Source organism: Lotus japonicus, chromosome 5 (genome assembly GCF_012489685.1).
Source record: "Lotus japonicus ecotype B-129 chromosome 5, LjGifu_v1.2".
NCBI lineage: Eukaryota > Viridiplantae > Streptophyta > Magnoliopsida > Fabales > Fabaceae > Lotus > Lotus japonicus.
Window position 1 is genome coordinate 42,174,345 of NC_080045.1, and position 25,965 is coordinate 42,200,309.

At 38.4% G+C, this 25,965-nt stretch overlaps 3 protein-coding genes and 1 pseudogene across 3 annotated transcripts; all 4 read left to right on the forward strand.

Annotated features, from left to right (window-relative positions):
• The first annotated feature begins 1,329 nt into the window (after positions 1-1,329).
• Positions 1,330-3,055, forward strand: LOC130719574 (uncharacterized). Its single transcript, XM_057570192.1, has 4 exons — positions 1,330-1,353; positions 2,190-2,351; positions 2,619-2,702; positions 2,772-3,055. The coding sequence occupies exons 1-4, from the start codon at positions 1,330-1,332 to the stop codon at positions 2,877-2,879; spliced, it is 378 nt and encodes a 125-aa protein (XP_057426175.1). The 3' UTR covers positions 2,880-3,055.
• Positions 3,056-3,571: 516 nt separating this feature from the next.
• LOC130718783 (uncharacterized) lies at positions 3,572-8,738 on the forward strand (annotated as a pseudogene).
• Positions 8,739-10,030: 1,292 nt separating this feature from the next.
• LOC130720706 (uncharacterized) lies at positions 10,031-12,100 on the forward strand. Its single transcript, XM_057571391.1, has 5 exons — positions 10,031-10,398; positions 10,865-11,140; positions 11,225-11,386; positions 11,603-11,686; positions 11,758-12,100. The coding sequence occupies exons 1-5, from the start codon at positions 10,162-10,164 to the stop codon at positions 11,863-11,865; spliced, it is 867 nt and encodes a 288-aa protein (XP_057427374.1). The 5' UTR covers positions 10,031-10,161; the 3' UTR covers positions 11,866-12,100.
• A 7,809-nt stretch (positions 12,101-19,909) lies between these two features.
• Positions 19,910-21,413, forward strand: LOC130717945 (probable aspartic proteinase GIP2). Its single transcript, XM_057568359.1, has one exon. The coding sequence runs from the start codon at positions 19,954-19,956 to the stop codon at positions 21,268-21,270; it is 1,317 nt and encodes a 438-aa protein (XP_057424342.1). The 5' UTR covers positions 19,910-19,953; the 3' UTR covers positions 21,271-21,413.
• Positions 21,414-25,965: the final 4,552 nt, after the last annotated feature.

The following is a 25,965-nucleotide window of genomic DNA, read 5'->3' on the forward strand; positions in this document are numbered from 1 at the left end:
CGAAGGCCTTCTTCCTCAGCTCTTCTAGTGCTATGATGTATGATGCCATTTTTTCCTTACTGCAAATTGTTCGAGTTGTGAAGCTTACCTCTCTCTCCCACTCTTTATATAGGCTTCACTTTCTCTCTGCAAGTTAATGCTCCTACAGTTTCTCGAGGTTAAGTTCTTGGTAACTGACCCTTCTCTTTACTCCCTTGACCGGTGGTAAACGTTCTTCTCTTGCATTAACTCTTCTATTCATTTCGCCTAACTCTGATTCTTGCATCGTTTTCATTTTCTTTAAACTTAGACCTTCTCTAAGGGGGAGTACCTTGTACTTCAAGCTAAGTTTTTCACACCCCAAGCTTTTTGCTTATGACAAAAAGGGGGAGTAAACCCAGTTTTTGATGTGTAAGATGTGTTAGTGTGATTTATTTTTTTGGAGAATTTAAGAGTTCCACCTTCATGACCATAGATGTGTCACTGGGCAAATACAAGGAATACATTTCACTTCTTCTGAAGTGATTCCAAGTTGACTCTGATACCCAAGACTCTGATACCTTGTCCGTGACTCTGATTACTTATGCGCTCTGATTACTCGATTTTCATCTATGTCATAAGTTTTTCACTCTGAACTCTTATATCATTTAGCTCAGAATATGGTTCACCATCTTTGCCATACCGGATTCTTCCAAAGTAAGCATGGAGCGAGCCTGGTTGAAAGTAGGAAGCGGATTGCTCTGCCGAATCAGGGTAGCAACACCACGATAAGCATCAGAGAGACTGGAGATCAGCTGAAGAACCAGACGATGATTGTTGACAGGAGAACCAACATTCTTCAGCTGGTCAGAGAGCGTCTTGAGACGTTGGCAATAAGCAGAAACATTGGGAAAGCTATCCATGCGTGTAGTAGAAAACTCTTGTTCAAGAGTCACAGCACGAGCATTTTGATTGTCCTGAAAAATGTCTCTCAGATCATTCCAAGCTCTCATAGCGGTTGAACCGGGTACAAGAATGGTGGTCAAAAGGTCAATGGAAATAGTTGAGTAAATCCATTGAAGGACCTTTTTGTCAAGAGTGTTCCATAAGTCCTTCTCATCATCGGTGGCCGGAGGCGATGGTGCCTTCCCTGTGGGAGGTTCAATATGATGAAGAACCTTGTGGGAATCTGCATGAATGCGAAACAATTCCGCCCAAGTGCCATACTGATCCGTTTCCATCTCAAGAAAGATAGGAATGTGATTCTTGATGTTGGATACGGTGAACACGGGGTGAAAAGCTTGTTTGGCATCGGGGGCGGGTTTGGCCGTGGATCCGCCGGGGACGGTGGCGCTGGTCTCGGAGTCTGACATGGTTCCGAAGGAGAAGGGAACGGTGGGGAGAACCTGGATCACAGGGACGGGATCGCGGTGCAGGGGCACGGGTCGCGGGTCGCGGATCGGAGGTGGTTGCAGCGTTGCTGGTCAGAGGAAGCAGCAGCGGGGCGCGGGGTGCAGGGGCACGAGCGCTCGGTCTGAGGAGGAAGGTGGAACAGCCGGCGGCGCGCGGTGGTCGCGAGAGAGAGGAAGTCAGACGCGGAACGCACAGCTCGGGAGAGAGACAGACGCGAGCAGGCACGACGCGGGTCTTGGTCGATCCGGACTGGAACGCACAGCTCGGGCGGCGCGGTGGCGCGGCGAGGAGGCTGGCGGCGCGGCGGAGCTGCGGCGCGGGGAGAGGAAGGGCCGGCTGCTAGGAGGAGACCAGTCAAAAAAGAAACAGAGGAGAAGAAAAGGAAATTAGGTTATTTTTGTTTTTGTTTTTGTTTGGAATAAAAAATTGACTACTGATACCATGTGAGAAATTGATTGGGTACCTTTCTCATTGATTTTTTTTTTTTGAAATCACCTTTCTCATTGATATGTCAATATTATATATACAAGAAATATAATGTATGGTCAACTACCTAATTATGACTCAACATAATTTCAGGAAAATTATAGGAGAATATTCTAGTCTATCACTCTTCTACATATGTCATTTAGAATACACATGAATTATGCTTAACCATTATACTTATGGATGCATCATTAGAATCTGTTAACCTGCTTTATTATTAGAGAAAGGAATCTCATTCTACTTAGTGCTTACTCTTACCTGTAAAATAGCAAGAATTTTTTTTTGAACAATTTATGCATATGGAACGTAATAAAGCTTAAAATTTCTCCTAGGTTGAAGTCACGTCGGGAAAAGATGTCATAGCAGTTGAGCCACAACCTGATGCAATAGTTAAATGTCCTGGAAATGGGATAATTGTTTCAGGGATGGCTCCTCCAGATTCGGGATTTGACTTCTATAGTCGATACTTCTGCCCAAAATTTGGAATCAATGAGGTAAGTGTCTGAGAACTATTACTGAAATGTTGTACAATTGCACTGCAATGTCTCCTTAATTGTGCAATAAATGAAAACTAAAAGCCCAAGTATAAGATAACTAATTTGAATTTGAACTCAGCAGAATAGATGATTTTTTTTCTTTCGATACATGTCCACTCCAATATAGTGAATCTGGGATTACATAACTTGTATTTTTGAAGTGAACTGCAACAATGAAAACAGAAAATCAAGTGATTATGTTACATAACTCGCATTTCTTTTCAGGATCCTGTTTGTGGGAGTGCACATTGTGCCTTAGCATCCTACTGGAGCAAGAAGCTGGGGATGTGTGATTTTAATGCTTATCAGGTACTCCTTTTCCCCTTATTCTGATTACCTTTGTCATGTCTTACTAACCTGGACATTCTACATGTGCAGGCATCACCCAGAGGGGGAGCTCTCATTAGTCATCTTGATGAGGAGAACCAAAGAGTGCTATTGCGTGGGAAGGCGGTCACAGTGATGGAAGGGTGTATTCTGGCCTAGGCCAATTCCTAAAATTGCAGAATACATAGTTGTTCCAATCTCAGATGATAAGAGTTGTAATTTGAGTACTGAACTGTTATGACACTTAATCACATAAAACCTAGGTGTGCAGTGTAATAATATTTGTTGAGTTGAATAAATTGGTCTGGTCATCGCTTTTGAGCAGACATCCCCTTGAGGAAAAGTTATTATTCATTCTACGGAGCTGAGAAAAAGTACATTGATACTTGGAAAGGCTTTACTGTTATGGATGGGTATTTATGTTTGAACTTTTTGTATAACATAGCAAAGTATAATAAGAGACCGTTTCAATACAAATTTATTGGAGCTTATCTACTAGAAAAAACACTAAATAAGCTTCAATAAATGCTCTTTGGTTTGCATTCAAACAGGTTATAGACCCAAAAGCTGTATTGGGTTAATAAATCACTGGAAATTGGATTTATCAATGAATATTCATAAATTATAAATGCAAGACAGTTTATAGTTATGTACCAAAAAGTTGCTTATCATAAAAAAAATGTACCAAAAAGTTTATAGTTTAGTTTAATGAATGTCTTGTGTAAGAAATAAAATGTCCTACGATTCTTTGAAAATCAGAGGGATATAAATCTCAACGGGACATGTTTGTGGCGGCTGTGTGGAGCTTTGACCAGTTTTACCACTGATTCCTGTTCGTCTGTCAAGTGTCAATGGAAAAGAAACCTGTGAAATACCATGTGGTATGTTCTTCCTTTATGTGAATATGTTTGTTTGTTAATTCTGTGAACTGAATTAGCATTGCACTGAATCCGAGTTTGGTATGCAGGTGGATGCGTTCACTGAGTCAGCTTTCAAGGGCAACCCTGCAGCAGTGTGTTTGTTAGAACAAGAGAGGGATGATGAGTGGTTGCAAGCTGTGGCGCTGAGTTCAACATCTCTCAAACTGGTTACTTGACTCGCATTGATGACAACAACCTTAACTTCCTCAATGGAACCTCTAATTCCTGTTTTCGTCTTAGATGGTTGACTCCTCTTGGTGAGGTATAACCTATATTAGCATAACTCGTTCACACAAGGTGGTATATGTTTGATTTTCCTTAACTAAGATCTAGGCTTTGAGTTTTCTTTGCATATGAAAAAAAAACCTTGTAGGAAAGTCACCCTCGTCTTGAGCTTGATGTTTTCGGCTCGGACATGATTATAGATAAAAAAAAATGCATAAAGTGATCCCTATAGTTTTGCTCCACACAATTGCTCCAATTATAAATATGGAGACTATAATGAAATGCTTTATAGAATTTTTGGTCCCTATAGTTTTGGGAGTGCGTGATCTTGGCCAATTTAATTTCAGTTGCTCTAATTAAATCTTTTACTTTCAAAATCGAATAAATTTGGTCACGATATTAACTTGTCATCCAATAATGAATGAAAAAATGACATAAATTCAGAATTTTGACATGGAAGGTAAGATATATTGTCTTTAACATGTCATCTTGCCAAAATTTATGATATCAAAGTTAATGTTTGAGACCATATTTGTTCAATTTTAGAAGTTGACAGATTTAGTTCACAAAAAAAAAAAAGTCGATAGATTTGATCACCACAAAAATCACAAGTTGATAAAATCATAGGGACTAAGAGTGCACTGAAGTTAGAGTTTAATTGCCATTCTCTGGATCTTTACGCAGGTTAAACTTTGTGGACATGCCACATTAGCAGCTGCACACACACTGTTTTCATCTGGTTTGGTAAAGACCAGTGTTATTGAATTTGTGACACTATCTGGAGTACTAACAGCCCAAAAGGTCCCAGCAGTCAATGTCACTAATGCCACAAATTAACTTGCAAAAGAGTGAATCTAAGGATGGATTTTATATTGAATTGGACTTTCCTGCTGGCCCTATTACAGAAATCAACTCTGATGAGACTGCCCAAATTTCAGTGGCACTAAACGGTGCTCCCATAGTTGATATAAAGAGGACACAAATTGGAGAGACCTTACTGGTAATTCCAAATCTGCTCTCTTCTACATCTGTCATTTAGAATACACATGAATTATGCTTAACAATTATACTTATGGATGCCTCATTAGTATCTGTTAACCTGCTTGATCATTGGAAAAAGGAATCTCAAGCTACTTAGTGCTAACTCTTACCTGTAAAATAGAAAGAATGTTTTTTGAATAATTTATGCACATAGAACATCATGAAGCTTTATAATTTCTCCTAGGTTGAAGTCGCGTTGGGAAAAGATGTCATAGCAGTTCAGCCACAACTTGATGCAGTAGTTAAATGTCCTGGAAATGGGATAATTGTTTCAGGGACGGCTCCTCCGGAGTCCGGATTTGACGTCTATAGTCGATACTTCTGCCCAAAACTTGGAATCAATGAGGTAAGTGCCTGAGAACTATAACTACAATTTTGTATTTTTGTACAATTTCACTGCTATACTCTCACCACGAATTATGTGTGAGGTATACAATGTTATTTATAATAATAAAAGTATAGAATATGCTAGGAATATTCTAAGGCATATTATAAAATAAGTCAATAAATAAATAAAGAAATATCCCGTGAGATATTACGCCTATATATCTCTAACACCCCCGTCAAGCTTAGCGTGGGATTAAGACCAACCCGAAGCTTGGATCTAAAAAGGTCAAACAACGGACGAGGCAACGCCTTAGTGAAAATATCAGCAAGCTGGAGAGAAGTGGGCACATGGCGAACAGCTAAGCGACCAGAGGAAACCAGCTCACGTACAAAATGACAATCCAAGTCAATGTGTTTGGCATGCTTATGAGCAACGGGATTCTGAGCCATAAACAAAACACTCTGGTTGTCACTAAGGAGAAGAGGAGTCGCAGATAACCGAACACGAAGCTCATGAAGAAGATTAAGCAACCAAACTAGCTCAGAAGCAGTATTAGCCATAGCACGGTACTCAGATTCACAACTAGAGCGAGCAACAGTAGGTTGTTTCTTGACACTCCAAGACAAGAGATTATCATCAAGAAAAATAGCATAACCATAAGTGGAGCGACGAGTGTCCGTGCAGCGAGCCCAATCAGCATCACTATAACCAAGGACAGCGGGGGAAGAGGTACGGCGAAATGTAAGACCGAAGTGTTGCGTGCCACAAACATAACGAAGAATTCGTTTGACAGCCTGAAAATGATACACAGTTGGAGCCTGAAGGAACTGACTAACTGTGTTGACAGCATATGACAGGTCAGGACGAGTAATAGTCAAATACTGCAAGGCCCCAACTAAAGAGCGATAATGCGTAGGATTTGAGTAAGCCTCACCAGAACTGACAAGGTGTGAACCAGCAGCCAAGGGCGTCGAAACATGACTGGCCTCAAGCATCATAGCACGAGAAAGCAAATCATGTGCATATTTGGCCTGTCCCAAGAACAAACCATCAGCAGTATAAGTGATCTCAAGACCAAGAAAGTAGCCAAGCTTACCCAGGTACTTAATGGCGAACTCAGCATTAAGGTGAGCAATAAACTGATTCAGAAGAGAGGGGTCACTGCCAGTAAGAATGATGTCATCCACATACACAAGAAGATAAAGAGTAATATGGCCTCTGTAGAAAAAGAACAAAGATGGATCAGCTCGACTACACGAAAAACCATAACGCAGAAGAAAAGAACTCAAGCGTTGAAACCATGCACGAGGCGCCTGTTTGAGGCCGTAAAGAGCCTTGTTTAGCCGACACACATGAGTCGGGAAACGAGGATCAACAAAACCAGGAGGTTGCTCCATATAAACAATTTCAGTGAGATGACCATGAAGGAAAGCATTTTTGACATCTAACTGATGAAGGTGTCAACCATTAAGCACGACAAGAGATAAAATAAGGCGTACAGTGGTAGCTTTGACAACAGGACTGAAAGTAAGAGAGTAATCGAACCCTGGAATCTGCGTGAAACCCTGAGCCACCAAACGCGCTTTTAAGCGCTCAACAGTGCCGTCACTATGGAATTTAGTGCGAAAAACCCATTTACTTCCAACCACATTGGTAGTGGAAGGGCGAGGAACCAAAATCCAAGTACAATTCTTATGAAGGGCAGAAAGTTCATCCTCCATGGCTGCCAACCACTGAGGATGTTTCATAGCGGATTTGAATCCCTTAGGCTCAGTAACAGTATGCAAAGCAGTGAGAAGGCCAGTAGGTTGAGCATGAACCAAGGCATAACGCGGATTCGGCTTAAAAATACCATTCTGAGAGCGAGTCCGCGGACGAGCAGCAATAGGAGCAAGGGGAACCTGAGCCACAGCAGGGGGAGTAGTCAGTGGTGAAGCAGGCAGAGCCTGAGTCCCAACAGGAGGGGTGGCCGTCTGTGCTGGGGAAGGAGGAGCCGACGAAGGTGGTGCATCGGCAGGAGGAACCGACATAGCAGGTAGGACATCTGAGTCATCACAAGATGGACAAGACAGAGAACCAATAGGCAGGGAACTCTCCAGAGCAACAGGAACAACAGATTGTGGAGATGGAGGAGAGCCGGAAGCAGCGTGTATAACGCGTGGAAAGGACGAAAAAGAAAAAAGAGAGGTGGCGGCACAAGGAGGGTGTTTGGGGCTAGGGTTTCAACCTAAACCTGATACCATGTAAGATTGGATACTCTCACCACGAATTGTGTGTGAGGTAGACAATGTTATTTTTAATAATAAAAGTACAGAATATGCTAGAAATATTCTAAGGCATATTACAAAATAAGTCAATAAATAAATAAAGAAATATCCCGTGAGATATTACGCCTATATATCTCTAACACAATGTCTCCTTAATTATGCAATAAATGAAAATTGAAAGCTCAGGTAAAATAAGATAACAAATTTGATTTTCAACTCAGTAGCATAGATGCAATTTGTGTACTCCACAATCCCCTAAAATGCTAGTTCTCTTATGTCCTTTTGTTTTACCCTCCAGTTCAGTCTACAGATCTGTTTGAAGATCTGATTCCAGTCTTACAACAAGCACTTCTCCATTTTATCATTACTACATATTTTGAAAGGTTCATGGTAGGGTCAAGAATGGGAAGACTACTGCAGAAAGTAAGTTCACTCTTCCATTTCACTCCAATATATGAAAAGTTTTCAATATATGTGCACTCAAATATTGCACTACAACAATGAAAACAGGATGAGATAATGTTTCATAACTCGCATTTCTTTTCAGGATCCTGTTTGTGGGAGTGCACATTGTGCCTTAGCATCCTACTGGAGCAACAAGCTGGGAAAGTGTGATTTCAATGCTTATCAGGTACTCTTTTCTTTCCTCTTATTGTGATTATCTTTGGCATTGTCTTACTAACCTGTAGGTTCTATTTGTGCAGGCATCACCCAGAGGGGGAGCTCTCAATATTCATCTTAATGAGGAGAACCAAAGAGTGCTCTTGCGTGGGAAGGCGGTTACGGTGATGGAAGGGAGTATTCTTGCCTAGGCCTGTTCCTAAAATTGTAGAATACATTGTGGGCTCCAATATATATATCAGATGATAAGAACTACAGTTGGAGTAATGAACTGTTATGATACTTAATCACATAATAAAAGAATAACCTCTCCAAATTCTGTAATTGATACACAAAAACCTGGTTTACAGTGTAATAATATCTGTTGAGTTGAAGAAATTGGTCTAGTCATTGCTTTGGAGCAAGCATCTCCTTGAGGAGTTGTTATTCATATTACTGAGCAGAGAAAAATTACATTGATGCTTAGAAAGGCTGTACTGTCATGAATGGGTGTTTTCTGTTTGAACTTTTGTACAACATTGCAAAGTATAATTGTACACGGGCTGAGCTTATCTACTAAGACCATGTTTAATTTACACATTTTCAATACCATTTTTTCTCTTCCCAACACTTCACATCATCTTCTTTCTCTAATTTAGCACTCATTCAACTTTTACTTACTACAATGGTTTTTCATTCAACACCAACACCCTACTCCACCACTTTTTTATTTCATATTTTTATTTAATTTTTTATTTTTATTTTTATTATTTATATAAAATTAAAATTATCGATTTAAATTAAATTAAAACAAGAAACACTTAACAATTTAATTTTTTTAAATATAGACAATAATTTATTTTATTTCCTTAACTTAAGATGGTGAGAAAGATAATAAGATGGTAAAAAACTTGGTTTTTTTTTTCTGTGTCCAAATCAAACGAACCAAGTCTCTATTTATAGAGGAAAAAAAGTTATGAATTTTTGTTACAATTTTTTTTTCAATGAAATAATTGAGTTTAAAACATTTAAAAACAAAAAATCCGGCCAACGAATCACCTTTTGCCACGCGTCCCCCCTATCCATTCGAGTCGTTTCTCTCTCCTCCCCACTCGCGCTGACGCGCCCTGTCTGCGCGTACGCGCCTGGCTACCACCAATCTGAAGCAGCCACGTGGCACCGAGCAGCTCTCTCAACTTTGTTGAACACTCTCAACACTTCTCTCCTCCACCTCATTCTCAACAAAACCTCAACAACCACTACAAACCCTCAATAAAATTCAACATCTCTCTCAACATACCATTGCACTTGGTCTAAGAAAAGTGTTAAATATGCTTCAACAAGTACTCTTTGGTTTTGCATCCAAATGGGTATGGATCCAAAAGCCGTATTCGGTTAATAAATCACCTGAAATTGGATTTCCATGCCTTGTTACAAAGAGCACGTTGATGCAATCTCCACAGAAAAGTCTTCATTATGTATCATATTAGATGCTTATAAAAAAAAGTATCATATTAGAAATCTGCTCCTTAGAAAGGTGATGATGTCCTACAATGAGGTCATAGGCAGAAGCAAGAGTGAAGCATGGGGGAGGATGGTCAGAACTTTCAAGCAGATTTAAACAAGAGGGTTATCGTTGAACCTGTGAACTGTGACAAAGTCTGCTTGCTTAAAAAAAAGATTACTTTGAACTGTGAGAGTGTGTAACTTTTTACTCACTTTTCTATTTTATCCATTAATCCTTATCATACTATTTTCAAATTTTACTCAACAAATGAAAATGATAGAGGAGACACCTTTTTATCTCCAAATCCTTAAAATCTCTTATTTTTCTCACTATTTTGTCTCTATTTATGTTGTCTCTTATCACTTTCTCCGTTTAGCAATAAGTGAAACGAGTTTCGTATTTTAAAAACTTTAAACAAAAATAGAAGTTGGCGTCAATGGCCCAGTGAGTAGTCAGTTCTACACGTGATCACATGTCGGTCACAACATAGGTATCTAGTGTTAGATTCAGGGTTGAGGGAGTTTTAGCACTTCTTCTTCCTGTTCTTAACTCAATGGCAAAGAAACCACTGAAATACTATGTGGTAGACGCGTTCACTGATTCAGCATTCAAAGGGAACCCTGCAGCAGTGTGCTTGTTAGAAGAAGACAAGGACGATGCGTGGTTGCAAGCTTTAGCTGCAGAGTTCAACATCACTGCCACTTGTTACTTGACTCGCATTCATTACTCGCTCAATGGAGCTTCTATTAATCCATGTTTTCGTCTCAGATGGTTTTCTCCACTTACTGAGGTACTATTGTTATTTGTATGTAATATGTATTATGGGAAATACTCTTTTTTCAATACTCACTTGGTCACTGATATTGATTGAAATTTATGTGAGTTCTACTAAATTGCATGTGAGGCCTATCCATTCTACATTTCAATCAATCAATGAAAAAGTGCTCTGGAGAGCGAGTATTAGAGCAAGTATTGCTAACATTTTTCATGTATTATTAGCGCAAAGCATCCACATTTTGATTTTGTTTTGCTTTAAACCACATATATCCTCGACGTCTTTGAAACGGGTTAGAGCGCTATGAGTAGCAGTCGGCAGAACTCACTCTACCATGTATTTAAAGTCGCTGCTGCATTCACGAAGACTCAAATATGAGACATCAGCGTAAATTAGAAGACAAAGAGTGCACACATTAAATGCACTGTCACTGTTTGTTTAAACCATTAACATTATCCATCTGGACCTTTAAATTGTGCAGGCTAAACTTTGTGGCCATGCCACATTAGCGGCTGCACACGCACTCTTTTCATCTGGTTTGGTGGATACAAGTAATATTGAATTTGTGACCCTGTCTGGGCTATTAACTGCAAAAAAGATCTCAAACTTGGAAAAGGGTGAAGCTCATATTGAATTGGATTTTCCTGCTGACCCTATTGAAGAATTAAACTTTGATGGGACTGAACAAATTTCAGTGGCACTCAAGGGTGCTTCTATTGTTGATATAAAGAGGACACATAATGTGGATGACTTACTTGTAATTCTTAAACTAAATCTACTCTTTTTCATACCTATTATCTAAAATACACATGAATTTCTGCTTAATCTTTATTTATCCTAGGTTGAAGTCACATCAGCAAACAATATAATCGAAGTAGAGCCACAATATGATGAAATAGTTAAATGTCCTGGAAGAGGGATAATTGTTTCAGGAATTGCTCCTCCAAAGTCAGGATTTGACTTCTACACTCGATTCTTCGTCCCAAAATATGGAGTCAATGAGGTAAGTGGCTGAGAACTATGACTATTAAGGTTTCTCCAATTGCATTGGCAATGTGTCCTTAATTATGCAAAACTTTGATTTTGAACATAAAACATAGATGCCATTTTTTAACTGCATAATCCCATGGAATGCTAGTTTCATTCTTTCCTTGAAGCCTGTGTGGTTTATGAGTAATGCACAATGAAAACAGAATTAATGAGATGATGTTCTATTCAGGATCCTGTTTGTGGGAGTGCACATTGTGCCTTGGCATCCTACTGGAGCAAGAAGCTGGGGAAGTGTGATTTTAAAGCTTATCAGGTACTCTATTTTCCACTTATTGTGATTACCTTTGTCATTGTCTCACTAACCTATAGATTCTATTTGTGCAGGCATCGCCCAGAGGGGGAATTCTCAATATTCATCTTGATGAGGAGAACCAAAGAGTGTTCTTGCGTGGTACGGCAGTTACGGTGATGGAAGGGTGTGTCCTGGTCTAGGCCGATTCCTAAAATTACAAGATATATAGTTTCTCCAACATCTGATGATAAGAATTGTAGTTTGAGTACTGAGATGTTATTACTTAATCACATTAAAAAAGAAAAACCTCTCAGCATTCTGTATTTGATGCACACAAACTATAGGAGTTCTAACTTAAGATTGAATCAATCCTGGGTGTGCAGTGTAATAATATTTGTTAAGTTGAATAAATTGGTCTAGTCATTGGTTTTTTTAGCAGGCATTCTCTTGAGGAGTTGTTATTGATGCTTGGAATGGATGTTATTGTCATTGTTATTGGACTAGTCATGTGATCTATTTGAACTTCTGTGTAACATTAATGCAAAGTCCCAAATGCCATGATATCAGGTTAACAAATCACCTGAAATTGGATTTCCATACCTTCTTTTTTGGTGCAACAAAGGGCTGCAAGCTACAAACAAAGAAAACTAACTCAAAGCTCTTCCATGGAACTAGGCTCTAGAGGAGTCAGCTACCAGTGCTAGGCAAACAAAACCCAGGACAACATCAGAAACTTTGAACTCAACTAGCATCATTAACAAACCAAACCAAATTTAGCCAAGAAGTTATCAATTCCATTACTCCTTTGCTTCTATGAAATTCAGATTCCACATCGATTCTGTAGATATTTTGCTCAACTGAATGAACAATCAACCGTTTACTACTTTATATAGCCTAATCTTTCAAATCTGATGTGAGACAGTAGGACTTGATGTGAGATCCTTTGAGGCATAAAGCATGACCAGTGGTTGCTTTCAAGTATCGAAAGGCATGATAAAGAGCATGCATATATGAATATGAAAATCAGTGGGAGCTTGCAGGAGGTACTGAGATACTTTCTTTACAGAAAATGCCACACTAGGATGAATAGTGGATTAGTACTGAAGAGAACCTACCAGCTAGAGGTAAAGCTTGGCATGACATGTGTATGGTTGTCTTTCTAATGACTTTACTCATTTTACAATTAGAACATTACTAATTTTTAAAATTGCGGTATAAGGTTCCATATTGAAATAAATAAAAATAACACAAAAGGAGGATTGAATTGTGTTTATCAAATTCTCTTCTAATTTTAAGAATTAATGAAACTTTGTTTATCAAAAACTTAGCAAACAAATGTTGATAGAAAGAATATGCTGAAAGTAGATTCTGAAGTATAACACATGTTGACAAGGTGTAGAGTGCAAGCGGAGAAAGGTTCTTAAGCCTAGAGTGATATTTTTATAACTTGGTTCAATTCCCTGGTTAGATATAAACTGAAGTGAAAGAGATAAAAGATTACATAACGATATTTATGTCGGTTCACCTTAAATCACTGAGGTTAAGTCTAATCCTTTTAGAACTTAAGCCCCTGTTTGGTTCAAAGGAGGGGAGGGGAGGGGAGGGATTTTAATGGAGGGGAGGGGAGGGGAGGGGAAGGGAGGGGAGAGATTTTAATACTTATTACGTTTGGTTCATAGGAGGGGAGGGGAGGAAAAATAACTTATTTTTATTTGATTCATGAGGAGAGGGAAGAGATTTTATGATTGAAATTACTTTTATACCTTTTATATATTTACTTGAATTTAACAAAACAATATGTGGTCTAAAAAAAACAACACAATATAACATCTTCATCATCAACAATTATTCTTCCCAAAGATAGTATAGCAGCAGCCAGGATGGAATATATAATATTGGTGTGGTGGAACAGAAGAAGCAAGAAGAATACCCGAATAATGAGAAAGCAAGAGCAAGTGGGGGGAGGCGTTGGCTGATAAATGAATCTCCTAATTTTTTAAACACCAAAATGGAATTCAGCGATGACATAAAAGACAAGCATAAGAAGAAGGTCCCTTTTTTCAATCTTGTAGAAGAATGAAAAGCAAAGCCTTATCCTCATACTCATGCCCCTGTTCCTCCCGCACAGTTCTGTCAATACTCACCACAATCTTTCTCATTTTCATACCAATTGTCTCGCTAAGCGCCACCAACAACCATGCCCAGTGCCCACCATCTTCATGCGGAAAAATCCACAACATATCGCACCCGTTTCAACTCAGAAGGAGGTGGTGGAGAGAGACCGGAGAGGGGGGCAGCGGCGGTGGTGGAGAGAGACCAGAGAGGGTGACAGCGGCGGTTGGTATGAAGAAGGAAGGAAATAAAAGAAGTGAAATAAGAAAGGGAAACCCGAGGACAAAAAATTGAAATTTTTAGATTTGTGCAAGGTTAATTTTGTCCAAAATTTATTTCCCCTCCTAATTCCCCCACTTTTGGGGGAACAAAAAATTGAGGTTGGAGGGATTTTGCTCCCCTCCATTTCCCTCCTCTCCCCTTCTAAAGTTTGAACCAAACAAAATAAGATTTTAAAAATCCCTCCCCTCCCCTCCATTCTCCTCCAACCAAACAATGCGTAAGAGATTTTCACTAACTTTGCAAAGTTACAATTATTTAACCCTGCCTCTTCAGGCTTATGGTTTAGCGCTTTCAAATTTCAAGCTTTAAATCAACTTTATAAAATTCAACCTTGACTCTTGAGTACTCTGTTTCTATTTATCTGTTCACTTTGAGAAAAATAATTTGTTCTTATTTAATTGTCCATTTAGCATTTTAAGAGAGTATTAAATGATGTTTTTACAACTAATACTCTTATCAGAACAATAAATGAAGGAAGATAAAATGCAATTTAAAGGGTAAAAATGAAAAACAAATACTACTTCTATGAGAACCAACAAAATTAATTACACTCTTTAATATGTGTGTTTCTTCTCTTCCTGGACAATTAAATAGGACTGGACAATTAAATAGGAATGGATGGAGTAGTTCACAAAATTCCCAATAAATGATTGAAGAAATAAATGGTTAGGAATTCACAGTAATAAATGCAAGAATTTGCAATAAAGCAAGCGATCCACAACCACAAGTCTTCGATAAGCACATTAAAAAAACGAGTTCCTATTTCCTAACATAACTTGATTGCTTGATTAATAGGTGTCGTAAGAGACTTGCAAGTTGCAAGCAGGCATGTCATTAAGAAGTTCCAAACAATATTTTCAATCACAAATTAAAGTGTGATTCCCTTCTCCAATTCTATCAGGCACCAACAAAGAAATGTGAATAGAAGAGAAGGAAATGAAAAATCTAATGTGTGATATGACTTATGAGCGGAAAAGGAGAAAAGAGATTAAAATTTAAGAAAATTAAATGAAAAGAAACTAAACATGAATGTGTTGGGAAATTGTTGAAAAATATCAATAAAATATTAGTCTACTATTCCCCGTTCCTATTTAACGGTTACTCTAAGTGGAGACACACATATTAAGAGTGTGATTAATTTTGTTGATTTTTAGAAAAAATGAGAATTATTTTTCTATTTTACCCTTTAAAGTATATGTTATCTTTCATCATTTATTGTACTAATAAGAACATTTGTTATAAAAACATCATTTAATGCTTTCTTAAAATGTTAATTAGACAGTTAAATATAAAAAAAAAATTTTAAAGTTGACGGTTAAATAAGAATAAAGAGAATAGTTGTAAATATGTTAAATCTCTTGTTTGAATAAAAGTACAAGTTATAACTCCGAAAAGATAAAAGAACATATAATCAGTGTTATTAAACTCGGCTCGAACCGGCCGGTTCGACCGGTTGAACCGGGAACCGGACCCCTGTCCGGTTCGAGTCGAGCAACGGATCGGGGCTGCAATCAACTCGTGTTGAACCGGATTGAACCGGCCGGGTCGGCATAAAAACCAGTGACCCGGAGCTACGGTTGGACCGGTAAGTTTTTTTTATCACAGGCTATATCAGGTCTTGAACATGCTAATTTTCAAATCTCCATTAAAATGCAGCACAGAAAATGCATGATTAGTAGCGGTCTCCAACAGACAACATGAAAGAAGAAATCACAGAAGTGGAGAAGATGAAACTTAATAAGATTTTATTATAAAACATCACTGGCCATTGTGGCTCCACCTCCGCCACCGCACGACATCAATCGTCTCAGATATGTTGTTGGAAGCTGCAGAAGTAAAAAGGAAAATCTGAGTGGTGAAGAAAGGTGTTTGGCTGCGCAGCATTTTTGTTTGATCAAAGAATGTGACTAGATGAGGGTTAATATTAGGGTTGCTATTAGTTGGGTCTAGTTTCCATCATGGCCCACACTTTGATTCATGTGATTTAATAAAAAATATGACATAGTGCACTGTATGGGCTTACGCCAGTTTTTCTGCAAGTGGCCCGTATAGTTTCCATGGCCTTATTTTAATTTGTTCTTTATCAATAAAAGCTCAAAACACAGGGCTATTTTTTAAATAAACATTAATTCATAATAAATTAAATATAGTATATAATATTTTAACAAATATTTTTATCTACTTATTATTAAAATAAATTTTCTATAACTGTTAATCTTATAGTATTAAGAGTTATTTAAAAAACAGGAAGAATGCATACTAAATTGAACACAGGATCTAGAGGGAGAAAAACTAATCCAAATTTCCACTACACCACTTTACTTCTTGTTAGGAAGAATGCATATTATTTTATATATATGATATACTAAGGTTATATTTTAAATTATTATAATTTTTTAATATAAACCGAATCAAGCAATCGAACCAATAACCCAGTGGTTGAACCATTGACTCATTGACCCAGTGCCTCGACCGAGTCGATCACCGGTCCGAGTCGGATAACACTGCATATAATCGTGGAATGATGACATCCGTAAAATAATGTTGCAAAATAGAGAAAACCTTGAAAACGGGCGATAACTTATACGTAATTAGACTAGATGTATCACCGACAGACATTTTTAATTAGTGTCGACGACCCTCAAATAATATCTTGACTTTTAATTGATATGGAAAAATAGACATGTACTGAAAGACTTTATGATGTTAAATACGTTCATCCGACTCATTATTATATTATTATAAAATTTAACTTCAAGTTCTGGAAGATACATAAAAGTTTCAATATTAGGATAAGATAACAATTAAAATATGCCTGAAAGTCAATATTAGAAATCAAATTCCAGTACGTAAACGATCTATATAAACCATGTTAGGCACAATCTCGAAACCACGGCCTATGTTCCAGTATGAGCTTTTTATGCTGCTATATTTTTCATATAGTATAAAAAAGGGTTAAGCATCATATTAGTCCCTGTTTTTGTGTCGCCGTCTGAACTAGGTCCCTCGCCGGAAAAATTATTAGAAAAGCTCCTCTACTTTGTAAATTATCTGGAGCAGGTCCTCGCCGGAGCCCAGACCTCCGGCGAGTGATGAAATGACATGCTGAGTGGATTAATGATGCTTATGTGAAATAAATACTTTTTTTAAATAAAAAACATATCAGAAAATTAAAAAAGTTAAAGCCTAAACCTTTTCATTACTCACAAATTAACCCCAAATAAAAGAAACCCTAAATCCCCATCTTCATCTTCACCATGTTCTTCATGCTAATCCTCATTTTCATCAAGCTCTTCACCATTTCCATAAAATCAAATCACTCAAACTCAAAACAAGAACACCAAACCCAGAAATAACAAAACCCCAGAAAATCAAACCCCCAAAAACCATTTCCTACCTCTTCACCCTCATCCTTCAACGTCTAAGATCTGGGTAAAAATTATGACTTGGGCAAGATTAATAAAAGGGGGCACAAACCCAGTTACATCTCAGAGAAAGAAAAAACATTGGCAAAGGAAGCAAACCGAAAACAGAGCAAGAAACAAGAAAGAACAAAACAGCTCAAACATCCACTAGGCAAGATAGAGAGCCAAACACGTGATGCAATACGAAGCCCAGCGATACAGAGTTGCGAGCCAACAACGCTTCCCACAGCTCCTAGCAGGAAGAGCATCAACAACACAAAACAGAGGGTTTAGCGCTCCTCCTCGCGTCCTGGCGTCTCAAACTGCCGCCGCCGACGGTTGCTCTGAAATGCTTCTTCACCCTCCACAACGTTGTCGTCAAGGCTCCTTCAGGCTTCAAGGACACGCTCTCCTGCTACCCTTCCTACGGCGGCCGAAATTCCTCAAACTCTCTAATTTCCGCGAAGACACCGATTTCGAATCGCTTGAACTCAGCTCCTGGGTTCGGTGGTACGCCGGTGTTGTAGAACAGCGCTTAACCCTTCCAGAGTCTTGGGCTATTACCTTACCTCTTCAAATTCTTCTATCGAGAAAAAGAATTGTACCCAAGATTCGAAATCTTTGGTTTTGAAGATGTCAAACACTGGTTTGTTGTACAAATTGGAAAATATGGTGGTTTTTGTTATACAAATTGGTCGTGTTTCAGAATCGTTGCATCTTCAGAAGAACGAATTGGTCTACAATGGTGATTTTGGGATTTAGGGTTTCTTTCATTTAGGGGTTAATTTGTGAGTTTTGAAAAGGTTTGGGCTTTAATTTTTGTAATTTTCTTATGTGTTTTTTATTTTAAAAAAAAATTATTCCACATAAGCATCATTAATCTACTCAGCATGCCAGTTCATCACTCGCCGGAGCTCCGGGCTCCGACGAGGACCTGCTCCAGATGATTTTCAAAGTAGAGGAGTTTTTTCAATAATTTTTCCGGCGAGGGATCTAGTTCAGACGGCGACTCAAAGACAGGGACTAATATGATGCTTAACCCTATAAAAAAATTCGAAACTTTAAATGAAAATGAATTACACTATTCACATTCAGGTGGAAAAGAGACGAAAAAAGCGAGACAGAAAAAAAAAATTGGGTTAATTACTTCGTATTTATCTATTGTAACATTTAGATAAACTCGAGGAAAAATATGAAATGTGAGGGAAATATGATTTAAAAAGATGTAAAAATAAAGATGGGAGATTTTTGACATATTTTTTAGGTTAACAAGTCAAATTAGTTTCCGAAATTGTAAGTGAGATTGATTTTAGTCATTCTAAAGTAAATGATGTTTAGTGGCGATGAAAACCACTAGTAATTATAAAAATGACTATCACTAAACATTATTTTTTTTGTTAGGGACTAAAGTCAAACTCGCTTATAAACTCAGGACTAATTTGACCATTAATTTTTTTATTATTAAACGGTGCTACCTAAGGCATGAATATAATATTATAACAGTATTTAAATTATTAATTTGTAGCATCGCCAAATGATGACACATTATTTCCATCTATGGAAAAATGTTTATATATGAATGATCAAAGTTAGCAACATAACACATTTCTGATTATGCTCTTATAATAATAATAATTGACTCATTAATTTTATTATTAAGTTAAGAGTTTAATGCATATGCACTGACAGTGTAAAATAGTTTTACACAAACATCCAATTGAATTCCGCCAAATCAGAAAATATCTTATTCTTTTAATTAAAATTAAAGTCCAATGTAATTATCTCTCCTATGTGGCATGCTTTGATTGGATGACTGTGTAAAACTATTTTACACTGTCAGTGCATATCCATTAAACTCGTTAAGAGTTTAATGAAAATATATGTGGAATGTCTAAATAACAAAGATAAAGTTTTACTTAAATAACTATAGTCTTAATTAAACTATTTTTTTTTGTCATTAGAAAGATAAATTGCACTCACGCGCCAGGAATCGATCCCTAGACCTCCCCATCCAACCCATATGTCCCAGCTCCTATCATTAGCTATCTTACGGACCTAACATTTAAAATAAGTGAGTTAGTAATTTCATTTTTACTTATTAACCTTAAATTTTATTGTATCACATAAAGTTAGAGTACGTAATTTAACTCAAATTTTGTCCAGAGTTATTTAAATATCCCTTTAAAAAAATTAATATTAATTCAAGTTTACAGAAAGCACGACGCGGCTGATAGGAAGTGTCTCAAAGTCAAAGTCATCACGACCGATTAAATAATACTACAAGGAAGCAACATCCAGTAACATGCATTGAGTCAAGGCAAGCAGCCCTACTTGACGATGTTGACATATGAGTTGTCTTTGCCGTACCGCACCACTTCATTGCCTCAAAGAACAATATTCAACCTTGGCAACTCCAATTTCACCTATAAATAGAGATGCATAATGCCTCCATTTCTCATTTCCATATCACAATCTACCTACCTCACAACCATGGCTAATAGCTCAATTTATCAAAATCTCTTCATCACTCTCCTCCTCCTATTCTCTATCACTGCACCTTCTCTGGCCCAAACATCTTTCAGGCCCAAAGCCCTTGTTATCCCAGTCACAAAAGATGCCTCCACTCTCCAATACCTCACCCAAATCAACCAAAGAACACCCCAAGTCCCAGTAAAACTTGTCGTCGATCTCGGCGGCAACTTCTTGTGGGTCGACTGTGAAACCAACTACACCTCCTCAACCTACCGCCCAGCACGCTGCAAATCCGCCCAGTGCTCCCTGGCCGGATCCAGCAGCTGCGGCGATTGCTTCTCATCCCCCAAGCCCGGCTGCAACAACAACACTTGTGGCCTCATCCCGGACAACACCATCACCGGAACCGCCACCAGCGGCGAGCTCGCCCAAGACACTCTCTCAATCCAGTCCACCAACGGCCTCACACCCGGCCGAATCGCCACTGTCTCGAACTTCCTCTTCACCTGCGGGTCGACCTTCTTACTCAAAGGCCTCGCTAAAGGCACCACTGGCATGGCCGGCCTCGGCCGGACAAAAATCGCGCTGCCGTCGCAATTCTCCTCCGCATTCAGCTTCCACCGGAAATTCGCGATCTGCTTATCTTCTTCAACCGGCGTTGTTATCTTCGGAGACGAACCTTACGTTCTCCTCCCCAACGTCGACGCCTCCAAAGGCCTCTCGTTCACGCCGCTGCTAACCAACCCGGTGAGCACCTCCTCCGCGTTCTCACAAGGCGAGCCCTCCGCCGAGTATTTCATCGGCGTGAAATCAATAGTGATTGACGAAAAAACGGTTACCGTTAACTCGAGTTTGTTAGACATCAATAGTAACGGCCTTGGTGGGACCAAGGTAAGCACGGTGGACCCTTACACGGTTCTCGAGGACTCTATTTTCAAGGCGATTACGAAGGCGTTTATCGACGCGGCTGCTGCTAGGAACATTAAGAGGGTGGCGGCGGTTAAGCCGTTTGAGGTTTGCTTCAGCGGTAAGGGCGTGGGGAGTACGCGGTTGGGTGCGGCGGTGCCTACGGTGGAGTTTGTGATGCAAAATGGTGTGACGTGGTATGTTTTTGGAGCGAACTCGGTGGTAGATGTGCATAATGATGGTAGTGTTTTGTGTCTTGGGTTTGTGAACGGTGGGAAGAATGCGAGGACTTCGATTGTGATTGGTGGGTATCAGCTGGAGAATAATCTGGTGCAGTTTGATTTGGCTTCGTCCAGATTGGGGTTCAGTTCTTTGCTCTACGGAAGGCAAACCACGTGTGCCAACTTCAACTTCACCTCCACCGCATAATCGTGCCTTTGCCAAGATTGCTTGGCGTGGTTAATCTACTATCCATTTATGGATGCACTTTGAATAATTAATTTGTGTTGTAATACTACCATTGATTTTATTTTCGTTAATAATAAATAATAAATGGGTATTAAATTCATGTATGCACTTTGATTAATTAATTAGTGTGATTTGATTCTCAGTGATGATAAATTGTAATTAAATTCATGTCTGGAGGCTTGACAATTAATGTAATTTTGAATAATTTGTCCTAAACATAGCTAGATTTTCGGTGTGTTAGCCAATTTTAATGTTAGACGTATTTTATTAAGTTTATTCGTCCATTAAGGTGTGGTTAACTAATTTTCACTAGTCATTTAGCCAACCCGTTATTATTATTGATATTCTTATTTTTTTAAAGTAAAAAAACACACTATCAACTGATACTATTTTGATTTCTTTTTTGTTTCTATTTATCTGATACTTTTATAATTTCAAAAGAGCATTAATTATATTTTATCAACTGTACCCTTCATTTATTGGTGGGAGGAAAATTGAGATATTAGAAATAATAAGAGAGATAAAGGGCATTATAGGAAGTCAGATAGTAATTTTAATAAAACAAGAACATTAATTGCTACTACCCCAGTTTCTATGTATCTGTTCAGGAAGAGAAGGTTCACAAAAATTAAGGAAAGCAATCAATTGTGTTAATTTTCGTAAAGGTATTATTTGTTTTCCTATTTCATCACCATTTAGAATGTATTTTGTCTTTCTTCATTTATTGTTTCTGTAAGGCTATTTCTTGGAAAAACATCAATTAATGCTCTCTTGAAACTCTAAGTGGACATTTATATAGAAACAGATTTTTTTTCTTCAAAGTGAACAATTAATAAGGAACGGAGGTAATATTTCTTAATACTAGTGCAACAACCTTAAAGTATCAGTTATATATATATATATATATATATATATATTCCCTTGTCATAGGTAGTCTTGACAGGAGTGGTATTGACATATCCAGCTAAATGGATAGTAGATCCGTCATGAGAGAGGGAAGGTCGAGCACTAGACTCAGGCTGGTTCCTTCTAGTCATAGAAAAAGATCTTCTAGACATGGCGGATTGGAAATCATTTGAGGACGTCCTAATAGATCTAGGGATAGAGAAGGAATTTCTCCTATCAAAGATGAGATCTACTTGGCCAGATTGGTGTTGGATGATTTCACGAAACTCAGGAGTTTCAGCAGGTTGGGCTGGAGTAGCCTTTTCCAAAGACCATTTTTCTGGAAGGGTGATATCACTCCATTGGATGGTTTTGGGCACAATAACATTGGCCTTATCATAATCTGTGAGGAAGAGGGTAGTTTCTCCAGATTTCTCACAATTGGTTCGCAAAGAAGAATCTAATCCTTCGGATTCTGAGGTCTCTGAAGACCTAAATCAAATTCAGAATGATGATTCTCAATCATCATCTTCCGTCAATACCTTGTCCATCAACACTTTGACCAATGAACAAGACCTTCTCTTCAGGGCCATTAATTCTATCCCTGATCCTGAGGAAAAGAAAATCTATTTGGAACGCCTCAGGTCTACTCTTGAAGATAGGCCTCCCAAAAGTCCTATAACCACCAATAAATTCAATCTTAGAGATACTTTCAAGCGTCTTGAGAAATCTACGGTCAAACCCGTCACTATTCAAGACCTTCAATCTGAAGTCAATTCCCTCAAGACTGAGGTTAAAAGTCTCAAACAAATCCAAAATAGTCAGCAGCTTATCTTAGAAAAACTGACTAGAAATTATGAGGAAGATGATTCTTCTGTACCTGATTCCAATCCTGCTCCTAACAACAATTGCGAAGACTTTCTGGAGAATATTAACCAGGTCACCATTCAGAAATTCTTCATCCATGTCAAAATCCTCATAGGAGATTTTATTCTCGAAATCCCTGCCCTCTTTGACACAGAGGCAGATTCCAGTTGTATCTCGGAGGGACTCATTCCCACCAGATATTTTGAGAAAACCACTGAGAAGCTCAGCGCTGCTGAAGGATCTAGACTAAAGATCAAGTATAAAATCCCCTCAGCTATCATAAAAAATGGTAGTCTTGAAATCGAAACTCCATTTCTGTTAGTCAGAAATTTGAGTCAAAAAATCATTATAGGGACCCCTTTCATTAAGAAGCTCTTCCCCTATAATACTGACGAAAACGGCATCACTGTTCAGCATCTTGGACAGCCTATCTTGTTCAAATTCTCTGAACCTCCCATAGATAAGACTTTGAACGTCATATCCTACAAGGAGAAGCAGATCAACTTCCTCAGGGAAGAAATCTCTTACAGAACCATTGAGGATCAATTGCAACAACCTTCTGTTAAATCAAGGATTGAGAATATTTTGGAAAATATTCAATCCAGCATCTGTTCTGATCTACCCAACGCTTTTTGGGAAAGAAGGAGCCATATGGTGGAACTTCCTTATGAAAAAGATTTTTCAGACAAACAGATTCCAACCAAGGCTAGGCCTATTCAAATGAATGAAGAACTTCTTCATTTCTGCCAAAAGGAAATCAATGATCTCCTTGAAAAGAAACTTATTCGCAGGAGTAAGAGCCCTTGGTCCTGTGCAGCCTTCTATGTCAACAAACAAGCTGAGATAGAACGGGGAACCCCTAGGCTGGTTATTAACTACAAACCTCTCAATCAAGCCCTTTGTTGGATTAGATATCCTATCCCCAACAAGAAAGATCTCTTAGCCAGACTGCATGATGCTAAGGTCTTTTCAAAATTCGACATGAAATCTGGATTCTGGCAAATCCAATTGCAAGAGAAGGATAGGTATAAAACTGCTTTTACTGTTCCTTTTGGGCAGTATGAGTGGAACGTTATGCCTTTTGGGCTAAAGAACGCCCCATCTGAATTCCAAAGGATTATGAACGAAATCTTCAATCCTTATTCCAAATTCACTATTGTCTACATTGACGATGTTCTAATCTTTTCCCAAACTTTAGATCAACATTTCAAACATCTCAATACGTTCATCTCTGTAATCAAAAGGAATGGCTTGGCTGTATCCAAGACAAAGGTCAGTTTGTTCCAAACCAAAATCAGATTTCTTGGTCACAACATCCACCAAGGAACCATCATTCCTATCAATAGAGCCATCGAGTTCACGGATAAATTCCCTGATCAAATCATTGACAAAACCCAACTACAAAGATTCCTGGGTTGTCTCAATTATGTTGCGGACTTCTGTCCTCAACTCAGTACCATAATCAAACCCCTTCATGATAGACTCAAGAAGGATCCTCCACCTTGGTCCGATATTCATACCAATGTGGTCAAACAAATCAAACTTCGTGTCAAGAATCTCCCTTGTCTTTATCTCCCTAATCCTCAAGCTTTCAAAATTATTGAAACTGATGCCTCTGATATTGGCTTTGGTGGTATTTTGAAACAAAAGGTTTTTGACAAGGAACAAATTATTGCTTTTACTTCAAAACATTGGAATCCTGCTCAACAGAATTATTCTACTGTCAAAAAAGAAGTTTTAGCAATCGTTTTATCTATTTCAAAATTTCAATCTGATTTGATTAATCAAAAATTCTTAGTCCGTGTAGACTGCAAATCTGCGAAAGAAATCTTACAAAAAGATGTCAAAAACTTAGCTTCAAAACATATCTTTGCCAGATGGCAAGCTATTTTAAGCGTTTTTGACTTCGATATTGAATATATAAAAGGATCTAACAATTCTCTCCCTGATTTCCTCACTCGTGAATATTTGCAGGGAAGATCATAAGATGTCCTCCAGAGGAGGATCCTCCTCCTCCCGAGGAAGAGGAAGAAACAAAGAAAAAAGCAAAGGTATTATAATCTCTGACTCTTTAATCTTATCTGGGCCCACTGCCCATCAATCTGGACCCACTGTCCAAAAATCTGAGCCCACTGCTCAAAACCAATCTTCACAACCAAAACAAACCAAAGCTGATTATGCTTTATCAATTCCAACTCTCCTTGCCTTCAAACAAGCAGGCCTGGATAATGTTCCTCAGGGACTCATCAATTTACCAAATAAATCTTGGGCCAGCATCGCTGATAAAGATGATGACCTAGATCTCCAATCCCTCCAATCTTTTATTGAAAGAACAAAAAGCTTAGCAACTCATGATGGAAAGAAACCAGTTGTTGTTGCCCAATCTAGCCCAGTTACCCAATCTAACCCAAAATCGGAATATTTGACCAAAACTATCTCCAAATTCCAAACCTTGATTGAACCAGAATGGTGGGACCTTTCAGGAGGGAACCTCGCCAATAAAATTGGTACTAAACTTTTCCCTGGTTATCTTGATCCAATCCACCCAAACAAAACCCAGAGATTCTATGAGTTTATCTTGGTTGATACAAACAGTGTGGATATTAAGCATTTTAGGGATAAAAATGACAACTCCCTAATTACCCACTCCACACTCCAAATTCTCCGTGTCCTTCGTCCCACTGACTTTGGACCCAATCCAAACACCTACAGAAAATTTTCCCAGAATTTTGACCCTATAGGTTTTAATTATTGGGATTACATCAAAGCTTGGGAATTTACAATCCTTGGCCTGCAAAACCAAAATTTCAAGCATTCTTGGCTCATTTACTTCAAATGGACCAACAAATATTCCTTTCCAATTTGGTTCCATTCTTGGTGGAGCTTCTTTGGTCCAACTACTGA